A 19,287-nucleotide genomic window follows, 5' to 3' on the forward strand; every position below is an offset into this window, starting at 1 on the left:
AACTCAGGTAAATGTGCTTGGCTAGAACTCTGTTCCCAGGTGCTACGTCCATGGGAATGGCAGGACTTCACTGCAGGAATATAGACAGATTTCTCACCCAATTGCTGCATCCACCCCATATGTCTGCAAGTGACAGGAACCAGGTAAACACCCTGGGATCCAAACCAAACAGCTTGAAGGAACTCATCTATGCCTACATGAGGCACCTCCCAATTTTCTGGCACCCACACATGACCAACAAGGAGCACACCTTCAAGGCATTGATGACAGTCTCAATGTGGGTCTTTACAGCTTCGTGAGAGAACTCAGAGCTGGCCAACGTGCACATGCTCTCCAGAGCCAGGTAGCGCAGGTTTGTCTCACGGTGCTGCAGGAATTGGCCCAGCTGGTTGCAGGCACGGACAAGCAAGTTAGGCTCGCTGCAAGGAACAAGGGACATGGTAAGAAGGAGAATACAGTCGGGGGGGCTGGGAGCTACAAGAAGAGGACACAGTAGAGGGGATGCACCGTAAGGAGGGAGTAGATAAGTGCAGTGAGAAGTGAGAGAGAAGAAGGGGTGCTGTAAGGAAGGAGCACAATGAAGGATTGTTGTAAAAAGGGTTACAATGAGGAAGAGCTGCAGTGAAGAGGAGTGACTTCCCAGTGAGTCTGCAGGATCTCCTCTACGCCAGAGTAGACTCTAGAACGCTCTGTAAGAAAGCTTCACTTTCTTCAAGTTGTGTCCAGAAAAGTGACTAGGGCAGCAGCCATCCTGGAGCAGGGCTGTGCAGGAAACTGGACCAGGCTAGGGTGAGTGGTGAAGGCTAACGGGGAACTCAGGATAAATCATCACAATTCCTCCTCATATAAGTTTCTTAAGGACAAATAAGACTTTCCTCATATTGCAAGATTTGCTTTTAACAGTTCATTCTCAACCCTGCTCCTGTCTGACACAGTTACTGTTTCTGTCACAGTAACATTTATCTAAATGATGTAGCAAAAACAGCTGTGCCCAAGTCTCATGCCTCTGGCAGAGACCCAGAGCACAGAGCCACAGGCATACATAAGAACATGCCACCAGGATTGAGCAGAAAAAGAATAGAAGCAAGCCTGTGCTGTATAAGACAATCACAGCCCGTGACCCATCCATGGCCTCTATAGGGGTTGGGAGTCATCACTATCATTGTCCCAGGAGACCCCCAGAATACTGGAGTGTACCTTCCTGAGCAGCAAAGCTAAAAGTACATAGATGTCCCTTCCTTTCAGAGAAGTCTCTTGGTGACAGGGACACAGCAGTTCTAGGGACACTGCCACAGCCAAAGTATCTAAAAGGCACGTTGAGCTGGAGAAATGTGAGGAGTCACCTGTCACCATCTGCACAAACAATAGACACCAAGTGCCAGCCTCCGTCTGCTATCTCTGAGAGTGATGTGTTGCTGATAGTGGCTCACCTGTCATGGTGGATGATCAGGCTGATGGCCTCAAACAGCACAGCATTCTTGGCATTTGAGTGTTGGACCTTCTTAGACTTGGGTGGCTCCTGAGCCTTGTTCAGGATGGTCTCCAAGCACTCAGTCAGACGGCCACGCACCGCAGGGTCTTCTGGGCAAGACACAACTGTCGGCTGGGCTCCTAGGCATTCATCCCACCAGCCCAACCCACACCTTAGCAAGAGGCCTCTGACACACTGTCCTGTGGGTGCCTTTGACGGTTATTCCCAGCTGCAGATATGACAGGGAGCATTTGTAAATTGCCATGGAACAGCTCCCTGTTCCAGTGTCATAAACATAAGGTGGAGACAGAGCAGCTGTGGTAGCCACATCTGCTTCTGATTCAGATGGCAGAAAGTACTTCCTCTGAGACAACAGTATGTTAGTCATAAAATCCAAGGATTATGGGCGAAACAGCTAAGAAGCTTCAGGGGCAAGGAGACTAGTTTTTATTATTACCCACAAAAATAGAGAAAATATACAGAAACATAAATAGAAAGAAATTTTTAAATTTGGTTCAAAGCAGAAGGAAAAATTGTGCAAAAACTAAAGCCAGCCATGGTGGTACATACCTGTTTCATAGTACTTAGAAGGCAGAGGCAGGAGGATTAGGAGTTTAAGACTACATAGTTAAGTTCAAGACCAGAATGAGTTACACAAGACCCTATCTCGGTAAGAACAAAACTAGGGCCAGTGAGATGGCTCAGTGAGTAAAGGCATTTGTCATTAAACCTAATGAGCGCAATCCTCAGAACCCACATGGGGAAAGAGAGAACCAACTCCCACAAACTGCCTCTGACCTCCGCATACATGTTGTAGTACATGCACTCCCATGTACTACATACACATACACACAAAGTAAATGTAAAAACTAGTAAAGCAAAAACCTATAGAGAGCAAATTTGAGTCACAGTGGTAGGAGGCTGCTATCCCAGCACCTGGGAGGCTGAAGTAGGAAGATTACAGTGAATCCCAGGACAGTCTGGGCTGTGTAATAAAAACCTATTGCAGGCCGGGCGATGGTGGCGCACGCCTTTAATCCCAGCACTCGGGAGGCAGAGGCAGGCGGATCTCTGTGAGTTCGAGGCCAGCCTGGTCTAGAAGAGCTAGTTCCAGGACAGGAACCAAAAAAGCTACGGAGAAACCCTGTCTCGAAAATAAAAAAAAAACAAAAAACATTGCAGCTGGGTGGTGGTGCACACTTTTAATCTCAGCACTAGGGAGGCAGATGCAAGGAGATCTCTGTGAGTTCGAGCCAGCCTGGTTTACACAGTAAGTTCCAGGATAGCCAGAGCTGTTACAGAGAGACCCTGTCTCAAAAAAATCAAAACCAAACAAAAACCTATTACAAAAAGGAGGAGAAAGAGAACAGCAGAACCAAAGCTCTCAATAAATTTTATGCATGGTACTCAAGTAGTTGTGTGTAGATATATGCGCATGTGGGAGGGGTCAGCCTCAGGTTCCATCCACATCACATTTTTGAGATAGGGACACTCACTGGGACGTGAGTCTTGCCAGTAGCTTACACTAGATCCTCGTGTCTCTGCCTCCCTGCTACTATGATTACAAGTATGTACCACTAACCCTGGCTTTTCAGTTGGTGCTTTAGATTGAACTCAAGTCCTTGTGTCTGCCATGCCAACACTTCACTAACTTGACGTCGCTCTGAAGCACCTCCTAATAAACTTCCAAATCTAATAAACAAGATATTTGGCTGGACAGTGGTGGTGCACACCTTTAATCCCACTACTCGGGAAGCAGAGGCAGGCAGATCTGTTTGAGTTCGAGGCCAGCCTGGTCTACAGCTAGGGCTATTACACAGAGAAACCCTGAATGGGGTATGGGAGATCTAGTAAACAAAATTTTGATCAACTGAAGAATTAAATTTTCCCTCATGAAGAATCTGGAGTGAACTGTCATGGAGTAGGGGCTGCACGGCGCACCAAGGAAGGGGTATGGGGAATGCTACTTGGGGGGCAGTGCTATTAAAAAAAAACAACAAAAACAAACAAACAAAAAAAACACCTAGAAGGACTGCAGGGAACATTACCTGGGGGTGGGTAGCACTGCAGCAGTCTCAGAAGTTTGACTGACAGCCAAGGAGCTGGGACAAAGTAGTAAGTATAATCCTGAAGATCTGTTGATGCCGACGTCACAATCTGTAAAACAAGTGAATGGATAAAAGGCACCGTCCTCAGGAGTCTCTGCGGGACCCTTAGAAGAGCCACACTGGTTCCCTGGCCCATACCTTCTGAGAAGTTTACAGTGTTAGCTATTTTCAATACTGTTTCCTGTTTCCCCTTGAAGAGAAGCTGGCAAGGCCAAATCAGTTCACATTGAATGGGATGGTGCACCCCTTCTAGAGAACAGCTCCAAAATGCTCTCTCCACAAGGGCTATGGTGCCTCTCCACAAGGGTTATGGTACCCCAAGACACAAATGACCAAGGCTGCTTCCAAGCAACAACCAAGCAGAAACCATCCCTTAGTACTAAACACTGACACCTGAAGAAGGAAATCTGTCTTTTGTAGGCTGGAAAATGAACAAAAGTCTAAAAGTGCCTCAGGCTCACTCAGAAGCTAATGTTGTTCTGACCCACACCCCATGGCCCCCAGCCTGAGCCAGGCTGTGAGTTTGTAGAGCCAGGCAGCACTTGCTCTACTTACAATCTCCACCTCATAAAGCAACATGGCCCCTGGCCTAGCTGTGACAACTGTCTCCACAGACAGTTCTGTGTCCTGTCCACCTCTTATACCTTTCATTGTTGACAATGTTTTTGAGACAGGGTTTCTCTGTGCAACAGCCTTGGATGTCCTGAAACTTGGATGTCTTGTAGACCAGGCTGGCCTTGAACTCACAGAGGCCCACCCACCTCTGCTCTCAAATGCTGGGATTAAAGGCGTGCACCACCACTGCCAGACTGTTACCTCTCATTCTAAGGATCCAGAATTGCTCCCTCCCTAAAAGTGTACCTGTGTGACCCTTTAGCCATGTGAGCACATTCTAGAAAGCTCATCCTGATGATACTAGCCTGGAAAGTCAGGAAAGGACTAAACAGGGCAAGAAATCAACAGCAAGCAGCCAAGTCAGGCAAAAACAAGCCCCAAACCACCTCTGGGAAATGCAGAAACAGGCCCAACACAATTTGTCTTCCAACATGTACCTTCCAGCTACAGAATGGTCAGAGAGAAATCTGAAGCTTTAATTGTATTCAATTACAACAGAAAGGCAAGAATAACTCTTGAACATTTAGGAAGAAATAAAGCAACAATGATACAAGCAAGAACAAAATAGTGTTGGGGAATATTTGCAGGTGTGTGGCTTTTGTTTATGCTGCATTTGTTTGACTCCGTGAAGCTGTGTTATTGTGCCTATCTAAAACACCTAATGGTTCTAATAAAGAGACAAAGGGCCAAGAGAGAGGCAGAAGCAAGGATAGGCGGGGCTGGCAGGCAGAGAGGATAAATAGAAGGAGCAACAAGGAAAAGAAGGCGCAGCAAGAGAACAAGGAGAGAAGGACATCAGGGGCCAGCCACCCAGCTACACAGCAAGCCATGGAGAAAAAAGTAAAGAAAGGTATACAGAAATAGAGAAAGATAAAAGCCCAGAGGCAAAGTTAGTCGGGACAAATTTGGTTAAGAAAAGCAAGAAACAAGCCAGGTTAAGGCCGGGCATTCATAACTAAGACTAAGCCTCTGTGTGTGCTTTATTTGGGAGCTGGGTGGTGAGCCCCCCCGCAAAAGAGTTCAAAGAGTAAAAAACATCGCACAACAAAATAGGAAAACAATAGAAGATCAAGAAAAAGAAAACGCCTACTTTCAGAGGAATTAGTACAGTCAATGGAGCACACCTCAGATATGGTCCATAAAGCTACAATAGAGAGGGGGCTAGAGACATAGTTCAGTGATAGAAAAACTGCATAGATTCAGGCCCTAGGTGCAATCCCAACACTGCCTTGGGGGGGGGGGACGACAAAAAACCCGAGACTTGCCACTTCTGCAGATGAGATAAGCACATGGCCAATAAGCAATGAAAAGATGCCCAACCTTGTAACATGAGGGGCTTGCTTGTTGGGGTTTCTGTCCTGCCCAGTTCCCCAAAGAAGCAGGATGTGACCTGCCCTGCTGAAAAAGGTACTGAGCCATGTGGCTAAAATAGATAAGAATAATCGGTTAATAAGCTACAAGGGCTAATAAGAAGCCTGAGCTAATGGGCCAATCAGTTTATAACTTATGTAGACCTCTGTGTGATTTTCTTTGGGATTTATTGGCTGTGGGAACTGGACAGGACAGAAACCCCAACAAGCAGGCCCTCATGTTACACAACCTCATCATTAGGAAAATGCAAATCACAGGATACACCCCTATACCTGTGAGTAAAAGCAAGAATAAAAAATAAAACATGCCAGCATAATAGCAAGGTAGTAGGTATATACCTACAATCCCAGTACGGGGGGCGGGGGCTAGGCTACAAAGCAAGACCTTGTCTCAAAGGGAGGTGGGGAGGGTGGGCCAAATGGCTCAGTGGGCAAAAGGACTTGCCTCACAAGCCTGACAACCTGAGATCAATCCCTGGAACCCATTAAAGATGGAGAGAGCTAGAGAGATGGCTCAGTGTTTCTTCTAGAGGCCCTAAGTTTAGTTCCCAGTAGCCACATCAGGTAGCTCATGACTACCTGTAACTCTATCTCCATGGGGATCTGATGTCTCTGCTCTCACATGTGCATACCTACATGCAAACAAGATATGCCTACACAAAATTAAAAACAAACCCTTTAAAAAATATAGGAGAACCTAAAAGTTGTCCTCTGACCTCCACATGAATCATGATGTGCATACATACAACACACTAAAAGACACACATTGGTGAGGATGTGGAGAAATTAGACCCTTGCGTACCGTTGATGGGATGTAAAATGGTATAGGTACTATGCAAACAGCATATCAGTTCTTTAAAAAATAAAATTAGCATATAATGCAGCAATTCCACTCCCCCCAAAAAAGCAGCATGTAGGAGACATTTGCACAGTCACATTTACAACAGCTCTATCCACAGAAACCAAAATATGGAAGTAGTCCAGCATCCAAGTAGCCCAAGTTAGCAAAATACATGCGACAAAAATTCAGAGCTGAAGAGATGGTTTAGTAGTTAAGAGAACATAATGCCTCAAAGGAATGTGCTAGACTTTGTTGACTCCCCATGGAAAGTCTTACTCCCCCTGAGAAGTGGATGGGGAGTGGGGTAGAGGGGAAGGTGAAGGGAGGGAGAAGAGGGGAGGGAGTGGGAACTGGGATTGGTATATAAAACAAGAAAAGATCATTTTTTAAAAAGATAAACAAATTTTAAAAATTATAGCAATAGACACGGCTTATGGATCTTTTTAACACCAATGAACTATAAGATTTTATGTGTATGCCACCACACTACATCTATTTTTTGAGACAGAGTCTCACTACGTAGCCCTGGCTGGCCTTGAACTCACAGAGATCTGCCTGCCTCTGCCTCCCAAGTGCTGGGACTAAAGAAAGGTGCTACCAAGCCTGACCCCTCAAAAAAAAAAAAAAAAATTTAAGCAGTTGCATAATGTTATATAATAGTTAAAATACAAATTTGAGATTGGTGATACAGTTCAGCAGTGGAGTGTTTACCTAACATACACAAGGTACTAGATTCAATCCCCTGAACATAAAAATAAATGAATAAATAAAGAATATTAGGTAATCACTGAGAAGAGCATTTTAAACATAAAACAGAGCTGTCAGTCTAATATAAGGCGTGGGGGGAGGGGTGACTGATGATGGAATGGCTGTGGCAACAAGATCCTGGAACAGCTTCCTCAAAACCTAAAACTAAGGCCAGTAGCAGGTGGATGTCATGGCAACTGAAACACCATTCCAACTCTGAAGGAACAGACATCCTTCCTATCAGCATACTAACATGGACACCCACCCTCCCCTCAGAACTTCAAAAGGGCAATCTTTCTCTTCCACTTACTGATGAGACCAAGAGCACAATTCCCATTAAGAGGAGGATGGCTGTGTTGCAAACTAAAATTGTGCTTTACTTCCAGGGCCATTGTCTGGTATTTTTTTTTTGTTTGTTTGTTTGTTGTTTTTTATCTTTTTTTTTTAATCTTGGGTGAATTTTAAAAGGAAATACTACAATAACCAGAAGGTTTAAAAAAAAAAAAGACAACCTTTTAAATTTTGTATTGCATCATAAAAAATTTTAAAAAGCTACAAAGGTTACAGAGACACCTTGTTTGCAAAGGCAAGTGACACCACAGGACTTGGGCATAGGGACCAGGTACACAGATGATTTGTGAGACCTGAGACTGACTGGGAAAGCTCCAGAGAGCAGTGTAGGCAGAGCAGGAAGTAAAACTCTCAGAGTAGAAGGTTCTCCAGTATGGTCCAGGATATTGGGTCCCTCACATCTGTACGGTGCCAGCTGTACCACCTAGGTGTGGCCTTACAGCAAATGACTTCACAAGCAGGATTTACCATGCTGACTAGAAGAGGTTCAGCAACTTAAAGTCTCTAACCAGAGGACTCTACAAAACAATGCCCTGGTAAAGTATCTGGCCGTGGAGGAAGGAATGTCAGTTCAAGGCCAGTCTGGACTACACAATAAGAGTCTGTCTCCAAGCAACAAGAAACCCAAATAGCATGTCACACCAACTTCTACACATAGATCAGGGAAGGCCATATACACCCACAACCTTTGAAGAATAACAAAGGGTAAGTGGTGGCAAGTTGTCTGTTCCAATCCAATGCAGCCAACAGTACCAACAAAACTCACATGAATGATTCCCAGCCTCAATGACCAACAGGCCCTATCACAACAAAATACAAGTCCAAGAGACCAGTGTGAGCAACCTCAGGCAGGACCAAAGCAGAGGAGCCAGCCACATTACTGAAGATAGCACATTACTGCAGAAGCTACTGAACACCCCACAGCCTGGGCAATGCCATGGAAGGAACTGGGCTGCTCACGGTCAGCCACTAGTGATGTCTCCAAGCAGAAAGTACCAAAAGGCTTGAGAGATGAGGGATGACTACACTGCAGTTCACTGAACTGTCAATTCTTTCTCTGCAGAATCAGAAAGTAATAACAGCTACTCCAAACATAAGTGAGGGGTTTACACCCAAGGCTTCTAGACAGACCTTGTAAAATAAACAAGCCACAGACCCACTGACAAAACCTAAGACACAAAGTCAGAGCCAGTCCTAGCTACAGTGAAGGTGGGCAGGGAGTACACCAGCTAATGGGCTCTCCCCTTTAGGAAAGGAGACAGAAGAATGCTTCGCACTGGCAGCTGCCCCTCAACATGCACACTGGTAGGGCAGGGTACTTCTCAACTAACAGAAAAAGAAACGTCAAGGACTGGAAGAGGCAATTTTCACTCTGAAATTTACAAAGCGGGCCAAATATCCTGTATTCTAAAATGAAAAAAAAATTTTTTTTTTTTTTAAAGATTTATTTATTTATTATGTATACAACTTTCTGCCTCCATTTATACCCACACGCCAGAGGAGGGCGCCAGATCTCTTTACAGATGGTGGCGCACGCCTTTAATCCCAGCACTCGGGAGGCAGAGGCAGGCGGATCTATGTGAGTTCGAGACCAGCCTGGTCTACAAGAGCTAGTTCCAGGACAGGCTCCAAAACCACAGAGAAACCCTGTCTCGAAAAAACCAAAAAAAAAAAAAAAAATAAAATAAATAAATAAATAAATAAATAAATAAATAAATAAATAAAATGAAAAAATTACTTCAGTCAAGCAAAGAAGATCAAAACCACCCTGCTATCTGTGCCCACCACAGACTTACTCTGCTCAGTCGAGAGACAGCTAGAGAGACAGAAGTCTTGAACTCCTCGGGATTCTTCTGGGCCAGTGTGGTGATGAGGCTAGTTGCAGCAGTCACTACACCCTGAAAGACAAAGACTCCAATCAGGAGGCCCACAGGAACCACAGGTGACAGACATATAAAATGCAATCTACAGTACACAGAGTTCCAGGCCTGCTCTAAACAACCCATGAGGTTTGCAAAACTGAGACAGGGAATACCGGCTTCTTCTATTTCCACCTTCTCTCTGGAAACTGGAAATCTAGTCCAGCTTGGTCAAGATACTTGCAGGTGAAGCAGGGTTGGAGCTGGAAAATGTGTGAGCCCTATTCTGTCCCCATCTGCTCTGGTTGCTTTCAATTTAAATCACCATGCCTACTGTAGTGGGAGACAGAACCTTCCAGCTCATTTGAATTTTCACAATCCTGTTGTATCTGAACTTGGATGGGTCCCAGACCCAGGGCTCCCTTGCAGAGACCCCACACCCTACCTGGGCTCAGATTGGAGCAGCTCAAACCCCAGTGCAGCATGGCAGTTACCCATAAGGCCTTAAGTCTACCACTGTACCAGGAAAACAAACAACTGTGTCCAGCACATTATCTCTTGAAAGATTCTGGTTAAGAAATTCCTAGCCAGGCAGTATAGCACACCTGTAATCAAAGTACTTAAGAGGACGAGGAAGAAATGTTACTTCAAGGCAGCCCAAGCTATATAGCAAGACACTGGTTCAAAACCAAAAGTAAATTCTGTCAGGAGTCAGGCACTTCTGGGTTCCCAGCATTTGGAATAGGCCAAATCCACATGAAAGGTAGCTACTCAAGCTATGTGCAAACACCTGACTATTGGCCACCAACTCAGTCTCTCTCCATGTCATGGTTTGTGCTTGTGTGGTCTCACTGGAAGCTAACAACAAGCACACTGCTATATGGTAACACACGGCCCTCAAATATCCCCTGGCCTCATTTTGCTCCCTCTCCAAATCTCTTCCCCAGGTAGCAGGTTCAGACCTCATACCTCTAAGTCATCTGTTCTACCTCACCACCCTTATGGGTCATCAGAGCTGATCCCTGCCTTTCCACCAGTAGATCCCTCTTCTAACGGCCTTTGTGTATTCCTGATCTCACCTGCAGATCCTTGGCCTTGAGATTATACACTGCTCTCAGAAGAGGCCACCAAGCTCACTATAAGCAGGCATCTGACATCTTAACCAGAGTCCCCGAACTTGAGGCTAGGATAGCAGTGTCTCAGGCCTTCTCCAGTGACAAAGCTGGACATGGGTTTGGAGCAGCTGAAAGAACAGCATGCCATGCAGCTGAGGAAGGCTGAGCATATGGATATAATGCCCCGTCCTTTTTGACTCTGAAATGAGTTCCTACCACTAGCCAAGATGCTAGGAAAATAATATGCATGTGAAAAACCAAAAGCAACCAAGAAATTGGAGTCAAAGAATCAGTATCCAGAGAGGTGATGTCCTGGTACCAAAGACCCAGCCTTTCTACCTGGAAATGACTTGATGGCCATGGTAATGTGACTGTAGGAAGCAAGAAATAACTTCTGCCAGAATTCTACAGACAAAACTATCCACAGAAGCTGCTGAACCAGAGCAAATGCTGCTCAATGCTCCTCACAGCTGGCTCACCAGCACATCTGCGTGACACGTGGCTTTCACAGTCTCTGAAAACCTGGTTGAAGTCTGAAAACTATACTTTGACAAAGAGAATCTTCATCTTTCTGAGCCTTGGTTTCTTCAGCAGCAAAACTGGGAAATCCCTACATGGTGGTGGTGTACACCTTTAATCCTAGCACCCAGGAGGCAGAGGCAGGTGGATCTCTGTGAGTTTGAGGACAGTCTGAAAGAGTTCCAAGACAGCCAAGACTATACAGAGAAACCCTGTCTCCAAAAATAAAAACAAAAACCTGGGAAATTCCCACTGTTTATAATTTACAAAGTCTACTGACCGTGAACTACCATTTCTCTGACACAGCTGATGGCCTCCAGCAACACCTTCTGACCCCTAAGTGGTCAAACCTGCAAGGGCTCAGCTATGTGCACCAGTGCTCAGGACCCACTCACAAACCAGCATTAATGGCTCACTTCCAGGGCCCTCCGCCTTCTCTGTACTCCCTGCAAGATCAACTCCTATCTCAACAAGCACAAATAAAATGTCCACTGCAAGCCCCATGTACTGTCCTCTGAATGTTCATATAACAATCTTTAACTTTCACAGCAGATTCTCCTGGGGTGGGGAGATAACTAGCAAACACACTTGCCTGACTCCAGGTCATCAGACTCACTTGCTCAGCAGTCCAAGCACAGAGGCCATGGCCCACAGCCAGAATCACCATTATAGTCCTCTTCTACAAAATGTGTAGCTTAGTAAGACTTGAACACTGAAGCTTAACCAAGAGGTGGAACACACCCATCACAGCCCCCACGCAAGCAGCTTATAAGGACATAGGTGCTGAGTGGGAATCGCCCTGCATAGAGGGAATTCCTGGAGAATGTCTTGCTACAGGGAGATGCTGGCAGTCTGTGTGCCTGGCTGCAGGAGACAGTACATCACCTTCATCCTCCTGAGAACCTCAAAGGGCCACTTCTACAACACTCTCTGAAAAGCTTATTGAGTGGTTAAGAGTGGAATGAAACACAGGCACTTACCAAGTGCTGGTCATTGAGGAGGTGTACCACTCGGGATGTCCAGTCGCCCATGGGAACTAGGTCAGGTGATGTCCTATATAGACGCAACAAGCACAGGGCTGCACTTTGTTTCACACTATCCATAGTGTCTCTGGAAAACAGACATCATCAGTCAGTGAGGAGAATGGTGGCCTCTCAAGGTACCATAAGTTAAGCCAATCAGAGCAGAGCATGGATCTGCATACAGAGCACATCAGGTTCACCAGGAGACAAGTGGGTCAAGAAAGCCTGCACAGCTCAACATGCCAGCCCTGCACAGGTCATTCTTAAGGACAAAGATCAAGCAGGAATCTAGCCCACAGGTAAAAGCCTACATCTGGCCTCCAAAGGCTTCAACTCTCATCCCTTCCTGGACACTGAATATGCAAGATGGGCTACAGAGGCCAGGCATGTCTATGACACTCCTCTCTGAACCACAGGACTCTTCCCCCTCTGCACCCAATTCATCAGAGCAAGAATGGATTGGAGGCCTGAAATACCAGAGAGGTTTCTACACAATGTGTCCTGTCCCACTACTCTGAAGAAGCAGGTTCAAGTTGTCTTGTCGCGGTGAAGAAATGCGGTCTCTTTTTCTTTTGCTTTAGATTTTGTCATTGTTTGATGCAGGGTGTTGTCATGTATCCTACACGCACCTCAAACTTAAGATTGTCTTGTCTCAACCTCCTGAATGTTAAGATTACAAGGATATGTCACCATGCCCAAAGCTAAGACTATCTTAAGAGGAAGCATGCTTGTGTCCTGGCGCAGCCTGCAGCCTCACATCAGCACCTGCTGCAGCTGTGTGTCAGCTGTGTGTCAGCTGTTGTGCTCCCTTCCTCACCTGACACGCAGCTGCTGGCGTCCAGTCACACTGTGCATGAGAGGGCCTGAGGTAAGCAGCCTCTGGGGTCAGAGAGTGCTGTCCTCTCTCCACTCACTCCAAGGCCAAAAGTTGTAAGTGGGTGCAGACACCAAGCAAGAAGGCAACTGTTTTCTAATCTGTTGAAGACAGGCGCTCTGGGGGCTCCCCTTCACCATACCAGACCTTGTTAAGAAGTAGGAAAGAGGCCAGGTGTAGACCTAGCACTCAGGAGGCAGAGACAGAAGGATCCCTGTGAGTTCCAAGCCAAATAGGACTACATATTAAGACCCTGTCTCAAAAACAGTCAAATAAAGCCAGGTCGTGGTGGTGCACACCTTTAATGGTGCACTCGGGAGGCAGAGGCAGGTGAATCTCTGTAGTCTGGTCTACAAGAGCCAGTTCTAGGACAGCTAGAGCTGTTACACAGAGGAATCCTGTCTCAACACCCCCCCCCCCCAAAAGTCAAACAAACAAGCAGTGGGAAAACAAAACAGGTTGGCCAAGTTAGCTGAGGAGCGAGCATCTCCAGAAGAACCAGAACCTGCCAGAGTCCTTAGGGCTGAGGAGGAGCTGTGACTGTGATGAAAAGGAAAAGAAGGGTCGGTGGGCCCTAGCTCAGCTAACTCTTGGTTATTGAATTTTTTATTCCCAAATAAAACAAAAATCAAAAGGAAAACCTTCTAAATCTCCCCCAGGACTATTCCAATGAAGAAAATTACTACTCTGAATAACTTTGGCTTATGTGTAGTGCACATATATTAGTGCACACATATATGGGTTTCACATATATTAGATAAATGCTCTACCACTAAGCTGCAGTCTAGCCTAAAAGCCTAAAAGTCCTTTTAGATACTCATCCCATGAGGAGAAGAGCAGGCCCATGCCTCATTCTGGCTTTATATCAACCCCATGGGAGTCACTGGCAGGTGCCCTCACCGTAGGCTACAACTGCAGGGTCTGTGCAACAAGAACCATACTTGTTTCTACACATTCAACCAAGGTGCTGAACCAGGAGACCATCTCCCCTTGTTCCCAGAAACCTCAAAAGAAAGGAGCAAGCACCTGCCAGCTCAGAGGTAAGGACACAGAGCACCCTCTTACACCTGCTGAGCCCAGAGCAGCCCCCACCTCTTGTAGGTATTCTTTCTGATCCTCTACTGTATCCTAGGGGACCGATGCCACCTCTCACCTCAGCACCACATCCTACTTGCTGCAGAACTACTCCATCATGATGTCATCCACATTCACTGGCCTCCCATCCCCAGGCGCCACACTAATTAGAACTGTGCACAACGGTGCACAAACACTATTCACAGAATCATCCAGTGTTCACTAGGATTCGCCTCTTGCTTACAAGGTATCATGGTAAGCTTTGCCTACGAACTGGCCCTACAGCCCAACATTCTCCAACTGGGAGGTATCACCTGTCTTCTGCTAAAGAACCTTTACTCAGCACTGGGCCTTGGGGGTCACTGTGCATGTGTGCTTGCAGATTTCAGAAAATATGCCTGTTCAATGTTTTTCAAGGATTACCCTGTCTGCATACTCTCCATTGGACCAGCCCTGTGGCAATGCCAGAGGGCAGCAACATAACAGGGACATCCAAGCCAGAAACCCTCAGGGAACACAGCAGGCAACACACAGGACTCCATGGTGACTACTAGGAAGGAAGGCCAGGGAGGCCTTACTAGCAGCTCACACTTGCATTCTGCCCAACTTCCTTTCTCTGTGGTCTCAGCTCTAGCCTTTCCTCTACCCCAACACCCACTGTGGTCTCCTACCTCAGGTACCCTGCTGTTCTCTATGATTTACGCTTACAGTCTACAGTAATAAAGCCTTCGAGTTCCCACTGCTGCTCAGCTCTGTAATGTTTGTCATCATCAATCTCCCATGGTCCACACCTACATTTCCACAGGACAGTTCTTTCCAGCTTGGCTCTTCTACCTACCTATGCTTCTTATCACTCAGGGTTGAGGTGCCAAGGCTAACGTAAAACTCCTACACCACAGCACAGCAACAGAGGCCTGCATTGTTCTCTATTTTGTGTCTGTGCCATGTGTAGGACATTTAGTAGTATCTTTGGCCTCTGACTACTAGTAACAGAAGTAGGCCCTCCACTATGAAAACGGTAAATGCTCTGAGTCTTTGTTCAGTGCCAGCCCCATCCATTACCCCAGACAGCTGACTAAGTAAAGAATGTGGGTTAGCTCTGTGATGGGGGAGAGTCTTCTGTTTTGTGTTAATTTCATTGGTTAAATAAAGAGACTGCCTTGGCCCTGATAGGACAGAAAATTAGGTAGGTGGAGTAGACAGACAGAATGCTGGGAGAAAGAAGCCGAGTCAGTCAGACACCATGATTCTCCCACTCTAGACAGACGCAGGTTAAGATCTTTCCTGGTGGGGCTGGAGAGATGGCTCAGAGGTTAAGAGCATTGCCTGCTCTTCCAAAGGTCCTGAGTTCAATTCCCAGCAACCACATGGTGGCTCACAACCATCTGTAATGGGGTTTGGTGCCCTCTTCTGGCCTGCAGGCACACACACAAACAGAATATTGTATACATAATAAATAAATAAATATTTAACAAAAAAAAAAAAAAAAAGATCTTTCCTGGTAAGCCAGCTCCTGGTACTACACAGAATATTAGAAATGGGTTGGATCAATATGTAAGAGCTAGCCAATAAGAGGCTGGAACTAATGGGCCAGGCAGTGTTTAAAAGAATACAGTTTCTGTGTAATTATTTCGGGTAAAGCTAGCCGGGTGGTGGGACGCAGGCTGCCGTTAATACAACAGCTCTGACCTATGGGAGCCCCCCTACCTATACTCCAGCTTCATAGGCAGCAGAGGGCTGTGATAACAGCTCCAAGAGCCTTGACACCCCATTCAACTCACTAACAACTATCCTATCCTGTCTCCTAGACCATGATGAATGTAACCACTATGTCTGTAGACTGGCTGGACATCAGCATAAAGCACATGACCAGGCAGAGGCTAGCCTTGTCTCTGCCAACCCTGAGACCTGACACAGCTCAGGGCTGCTTCAAACTCTTCCAGAACAGCCCTTTGGCACCACTTGACAGTTCTCCAAATGAACTGAGGGGAGAGATGATGCAGAATTCTCAAGATACAAGGGTTTGGCCTTTGCCCCAATGCTTCTGGGAAGGGATGAGACTCAGCCCTATGCCAAACAACTTTGTTTCTTTCTCCTTAGAGTTCATGCAAGGCTGGAGTTCTTTCTGGGCTGTCAGGATAAGAAGGGTTTTCTTCTATGATCTGCTCTAGGTGTCAGTGATCTCAGGGAGAGAATGACAGTACCTCGGGGCTCTATACTAGGGCTTCGTGATGTCTCACACTACACATAGTGGAGCGTGTTCAGACGGAGAGCATGCTGTCTGTCAATAGTACCCAGATACATACCCTGCCACGAGGATCTTGGGGATCTCTCCAGCGAAGGCCTCCGCCATCTCACGGCTACCCACATTGGCAATGCAGTGCAGGGCCAGGCCCATAAATGTGGGGTTGCGGCTGGCCAGGTCATTCTTGATGGCATTGTTAATCAAGCGGATCAGTTCGCTGTTCGAGTTCACCAATACAGAGATGAAAAGGTAGCCCTGTATTCCCAGAAGGCAGGGACAAAAAGCTTATGACAAGACGCCTAATATACAGTGCACAGATAAGCAAGCCTGGAAGGTCTCAAGCACCATCCCAATGGATGCCAGAGAGACTTGTCGCTGTAGACAGTCCACATTCAGACAATGTATCAGTGAACGATATTTTTGCTACCATTCAGCTCTGATGCAACATTCCCATTAAAATGTGTGCATAGTCAGAGGCTCAAGGAAACCAGACCACCTAGTCCTTCCCCAAGCCTCACTTCCTTCTCAATAGTTCACACGTCTGTGTCCAGAAACCACGGTATCCTCAAGTCAGGATGGGAGGGAGCTGTCACTACAAGAACCAAACCTGGCACCGTTCACTAATAAATATACATACATGTCTGCCCAGAACCCTACTTTACTGCTATCCCCTCCTCCCTCAAGTTTATGCCCACTGCTACCTCACTACCTGTTCAAACCCAGTCTCATATCACCATTCTGTCATAAGATGGGAATGTGGAGCCTGAAAACACAGAAGGCTAATTTTCTTAAGGAAAATCCTATATTTTGATTTCTGTAAGTTAAATTTTTAACAAAAAGAGAAAGCTGTTTAATTAAAACACAAACAGCCTTACTACAAAAGAAAGCAGAGCTAAAACACCAAACCTGAGCAAGTCTGAGCAGACTGCATAGCCGGGACCCTCAACTCTAGTGCAGGGGAGGAGAGGAAGGGGACAGCACCTTCTATGGCTTTATTTCTTTTTTTTTTTTTGGTTTTTCGAGACAGGGTCTCTCTGTGGTTTTGGAGCCTGTCATGGAACTAGCTCTTGTAGACCAGGCTGGTCTCGAACTCACAGAGATCTGCCTGCCTCTGCCTCCCGAGTGCTGGGATTAAATGCGTGCGCCACCACCACCCGGTTTATGGCTTTATTTCTTGTCCCTGTGGGTACAGATCCCATTTCAGATAGTCATGAAAAAGGTCAGGGAGTAAAGTCATGACTGTTACTGTACTCCCTAACAAGGGCCCTTGAAAAGAAGGCAATAAGGCCTGTGGGTAGCAGACACAGGGGTGTAAACACAGAGAATCTACCAGTCTAAGCCAACAGAGCAGTGGGAAGAAGGCCACCCCATCAAAGTCTATCCTTGGCTCCCTAGAAGCAAAGAACTAAGTTGGAATGGACACGGCTCTTAGGTACCAGCACCAGGCAGTAACATGGGCCAGATACAAACGTGGTTAGTACCCAATTTGGAACAAAGTAGAACAAAGAGATTCTACAAACTGCACACAGGGTACAAGGCCCTGCCCCTCAATCATACTTACAATCTGTTTTTCCGTGTATCTGTTTGAGCTCAAAAGATTCACAGCTTCCATGTGTCCAAAGTCAATGTCATGACCAAGGAGAAAGATGAAGAGCAACTTGCAGACATACTTCTTTTTACTGTAGCCATCAAGAGCCTTGTCACCTACAGAAAAGGTGAAGAAAGGTTTATATCCAGTGGGCAAGGTGAGGAAGGCAGAGAACTGTGTAGCAGAGTAACAGACTGCAGTAAAGGTCTCAAAGAGGACACAGGCCTCCAGCCAGGCATGCAGCTACAGATGCAGGCAAAGCAGCTATCTCACCTGGTAATCATGGTGCACACCAAAAACCAGAATACCTTGCAGTTAGTGTTCTGTTGTACCCAATAAGACCTGCTAGTGCCTGTCAGTGGAACCTTGACCTCCTTCAACCTGCCTTGGCCCCCAAAAACCCTGAAGGGATCTATCTGCAAGCCCTGCAAAGTCATCAAGATAATCCTTTAACCAGGCTTACTGCCTTAGGCAGATACACTTACTATAAATTATCTTCCATTTCACAACAATTATGGGGCAAATCACCTAGCCATAAAACCACACAGACACAGTCCAGGAACACATGGCATGGCTGAACTCCCTCCTGATCACAGCAATCAGGTTCAACAGGAGACTTACTAGAACACAAAAGCTCCACATGTAACCAAGCACCGTCAGCACTACTGCTCACTTCATCTAAGCACAGGAATATTCCTGAGCTGACCTGCAGCAGTAAGGAAGGGATGCTGCCATATGCTCTTCTCACTGGGCTGGGCCTTCCAATGACACTGAGTCAGTATAAGGTATGTATGGTCTAAACTCTGTGAGTTCTAGGCCATACTAACTCCTCATCCAGACTCTTCAAATCTCATTCCTTTTCTGTAGTTGTGAAGAGTGGGAGGCTACAATAGGAGGTAATTCTTTCCAGAATGATGTTTTGATGATTTCACAGTTCCTGTAACTCACCCTCAAGGTTCAACAGTTATAAACTACTACTGTGAATCCCTGGCTTGCTCATGCACAGATGTGGTTTGCAACATCAAATATTTCCCTGTTAGTGACAGTTTCACATGTGCAACTTTGTGAGGGGTGATGAGTGAGACAAAGCCTCATTCTATATCCCAGGCTGGTCTGGAACTCACTAAGTAGCCCAGGCTGGCCTTAAACCTACAGCAATTTTCCTGTAGTATAGCACCACATATCTATAATTCCAGCACTTGCCAAGAGGTGGGAGGATCTAAAGTTCAAAGTCAGCCTTGGCTGCACAGCAAGTTTGAGACTATCCTAGGCTATATGAGCCCATGTCTCATTTTAAAAAATTAATATTGTATCCGAGAATCACTGTATTAAATCGACCAACACAATGCTGTAACTATTGGAGGTGGCCAAGTGTCAACTAAAGGGCTGGAAACATAGCTCATTGATAGAATGCCCAACATTAGGAAGACCTGGGTTTGATCCCCACACATCTGCCCCAGAAACCAGGTAGCAAACACCTATAATCTC

The 19,287-nt window shown here is 46.1% G+C and overlaps 1 protein-coding gene across 2 annotated transcripts in view; it reads right to left on the reverse strand.

The window, feature by feature from the left end:
- Positions 1-19,287, reverse strand: part of Ap2a2 (adaptor related protein complex 2 subunit alpha 2) — a 71,238-nt gene that overhangs the window by 19,483 nt on the left and 32,468 nt on the right. Inside the window, exons 3-9 of one of the 2 annotated variants that reach the window (XM_057777875.1) lie at positions 17,773-17,915; positions 16,273-16,466; positions 11,977-12,106; positions 9,300-9,401; positions 3,520-3,628; positions 1,431-1,578; positions 251-419 (exon numbers count right to left, since the gene is read on the reverse strand). In XM_057777875.1, the coding sequence (XP_057633858.1) occupies positions 251-419; positions 1,431-1,578; positions 3,520-3,628; positions 9,300-9,401; positions 11,977-12,106; positions 16,273-16,466; positions 17,773-17,915 (995 nt within the window). Of the gene's footprint in view, positions 1-250; positions 420-1,430; positions 1,582-3,519; positions 3,629-9,299; positions 9,402-11,976; positions 12,107-16,272; positions 16,467-17,772; positions 17,916-19,287 lie in introns of both variants that reach the window. The other variant, XM_057777874.1, reaches the window with a different exon arrangement.

Source organism: Chionomys nivalis, chromosome 8, assembly GCF_950005125.1.
Source record: "Chionomys nivalis chromosome 8, mChiNiv1.1, whole genome shotgun sequence".
NCBI classification, from domain to species: Eukaryota; Metazoa; Chordata; class Mammalia; order Rodentia; family Cricetidae; genus Chionomys; species Chionomys nivalis.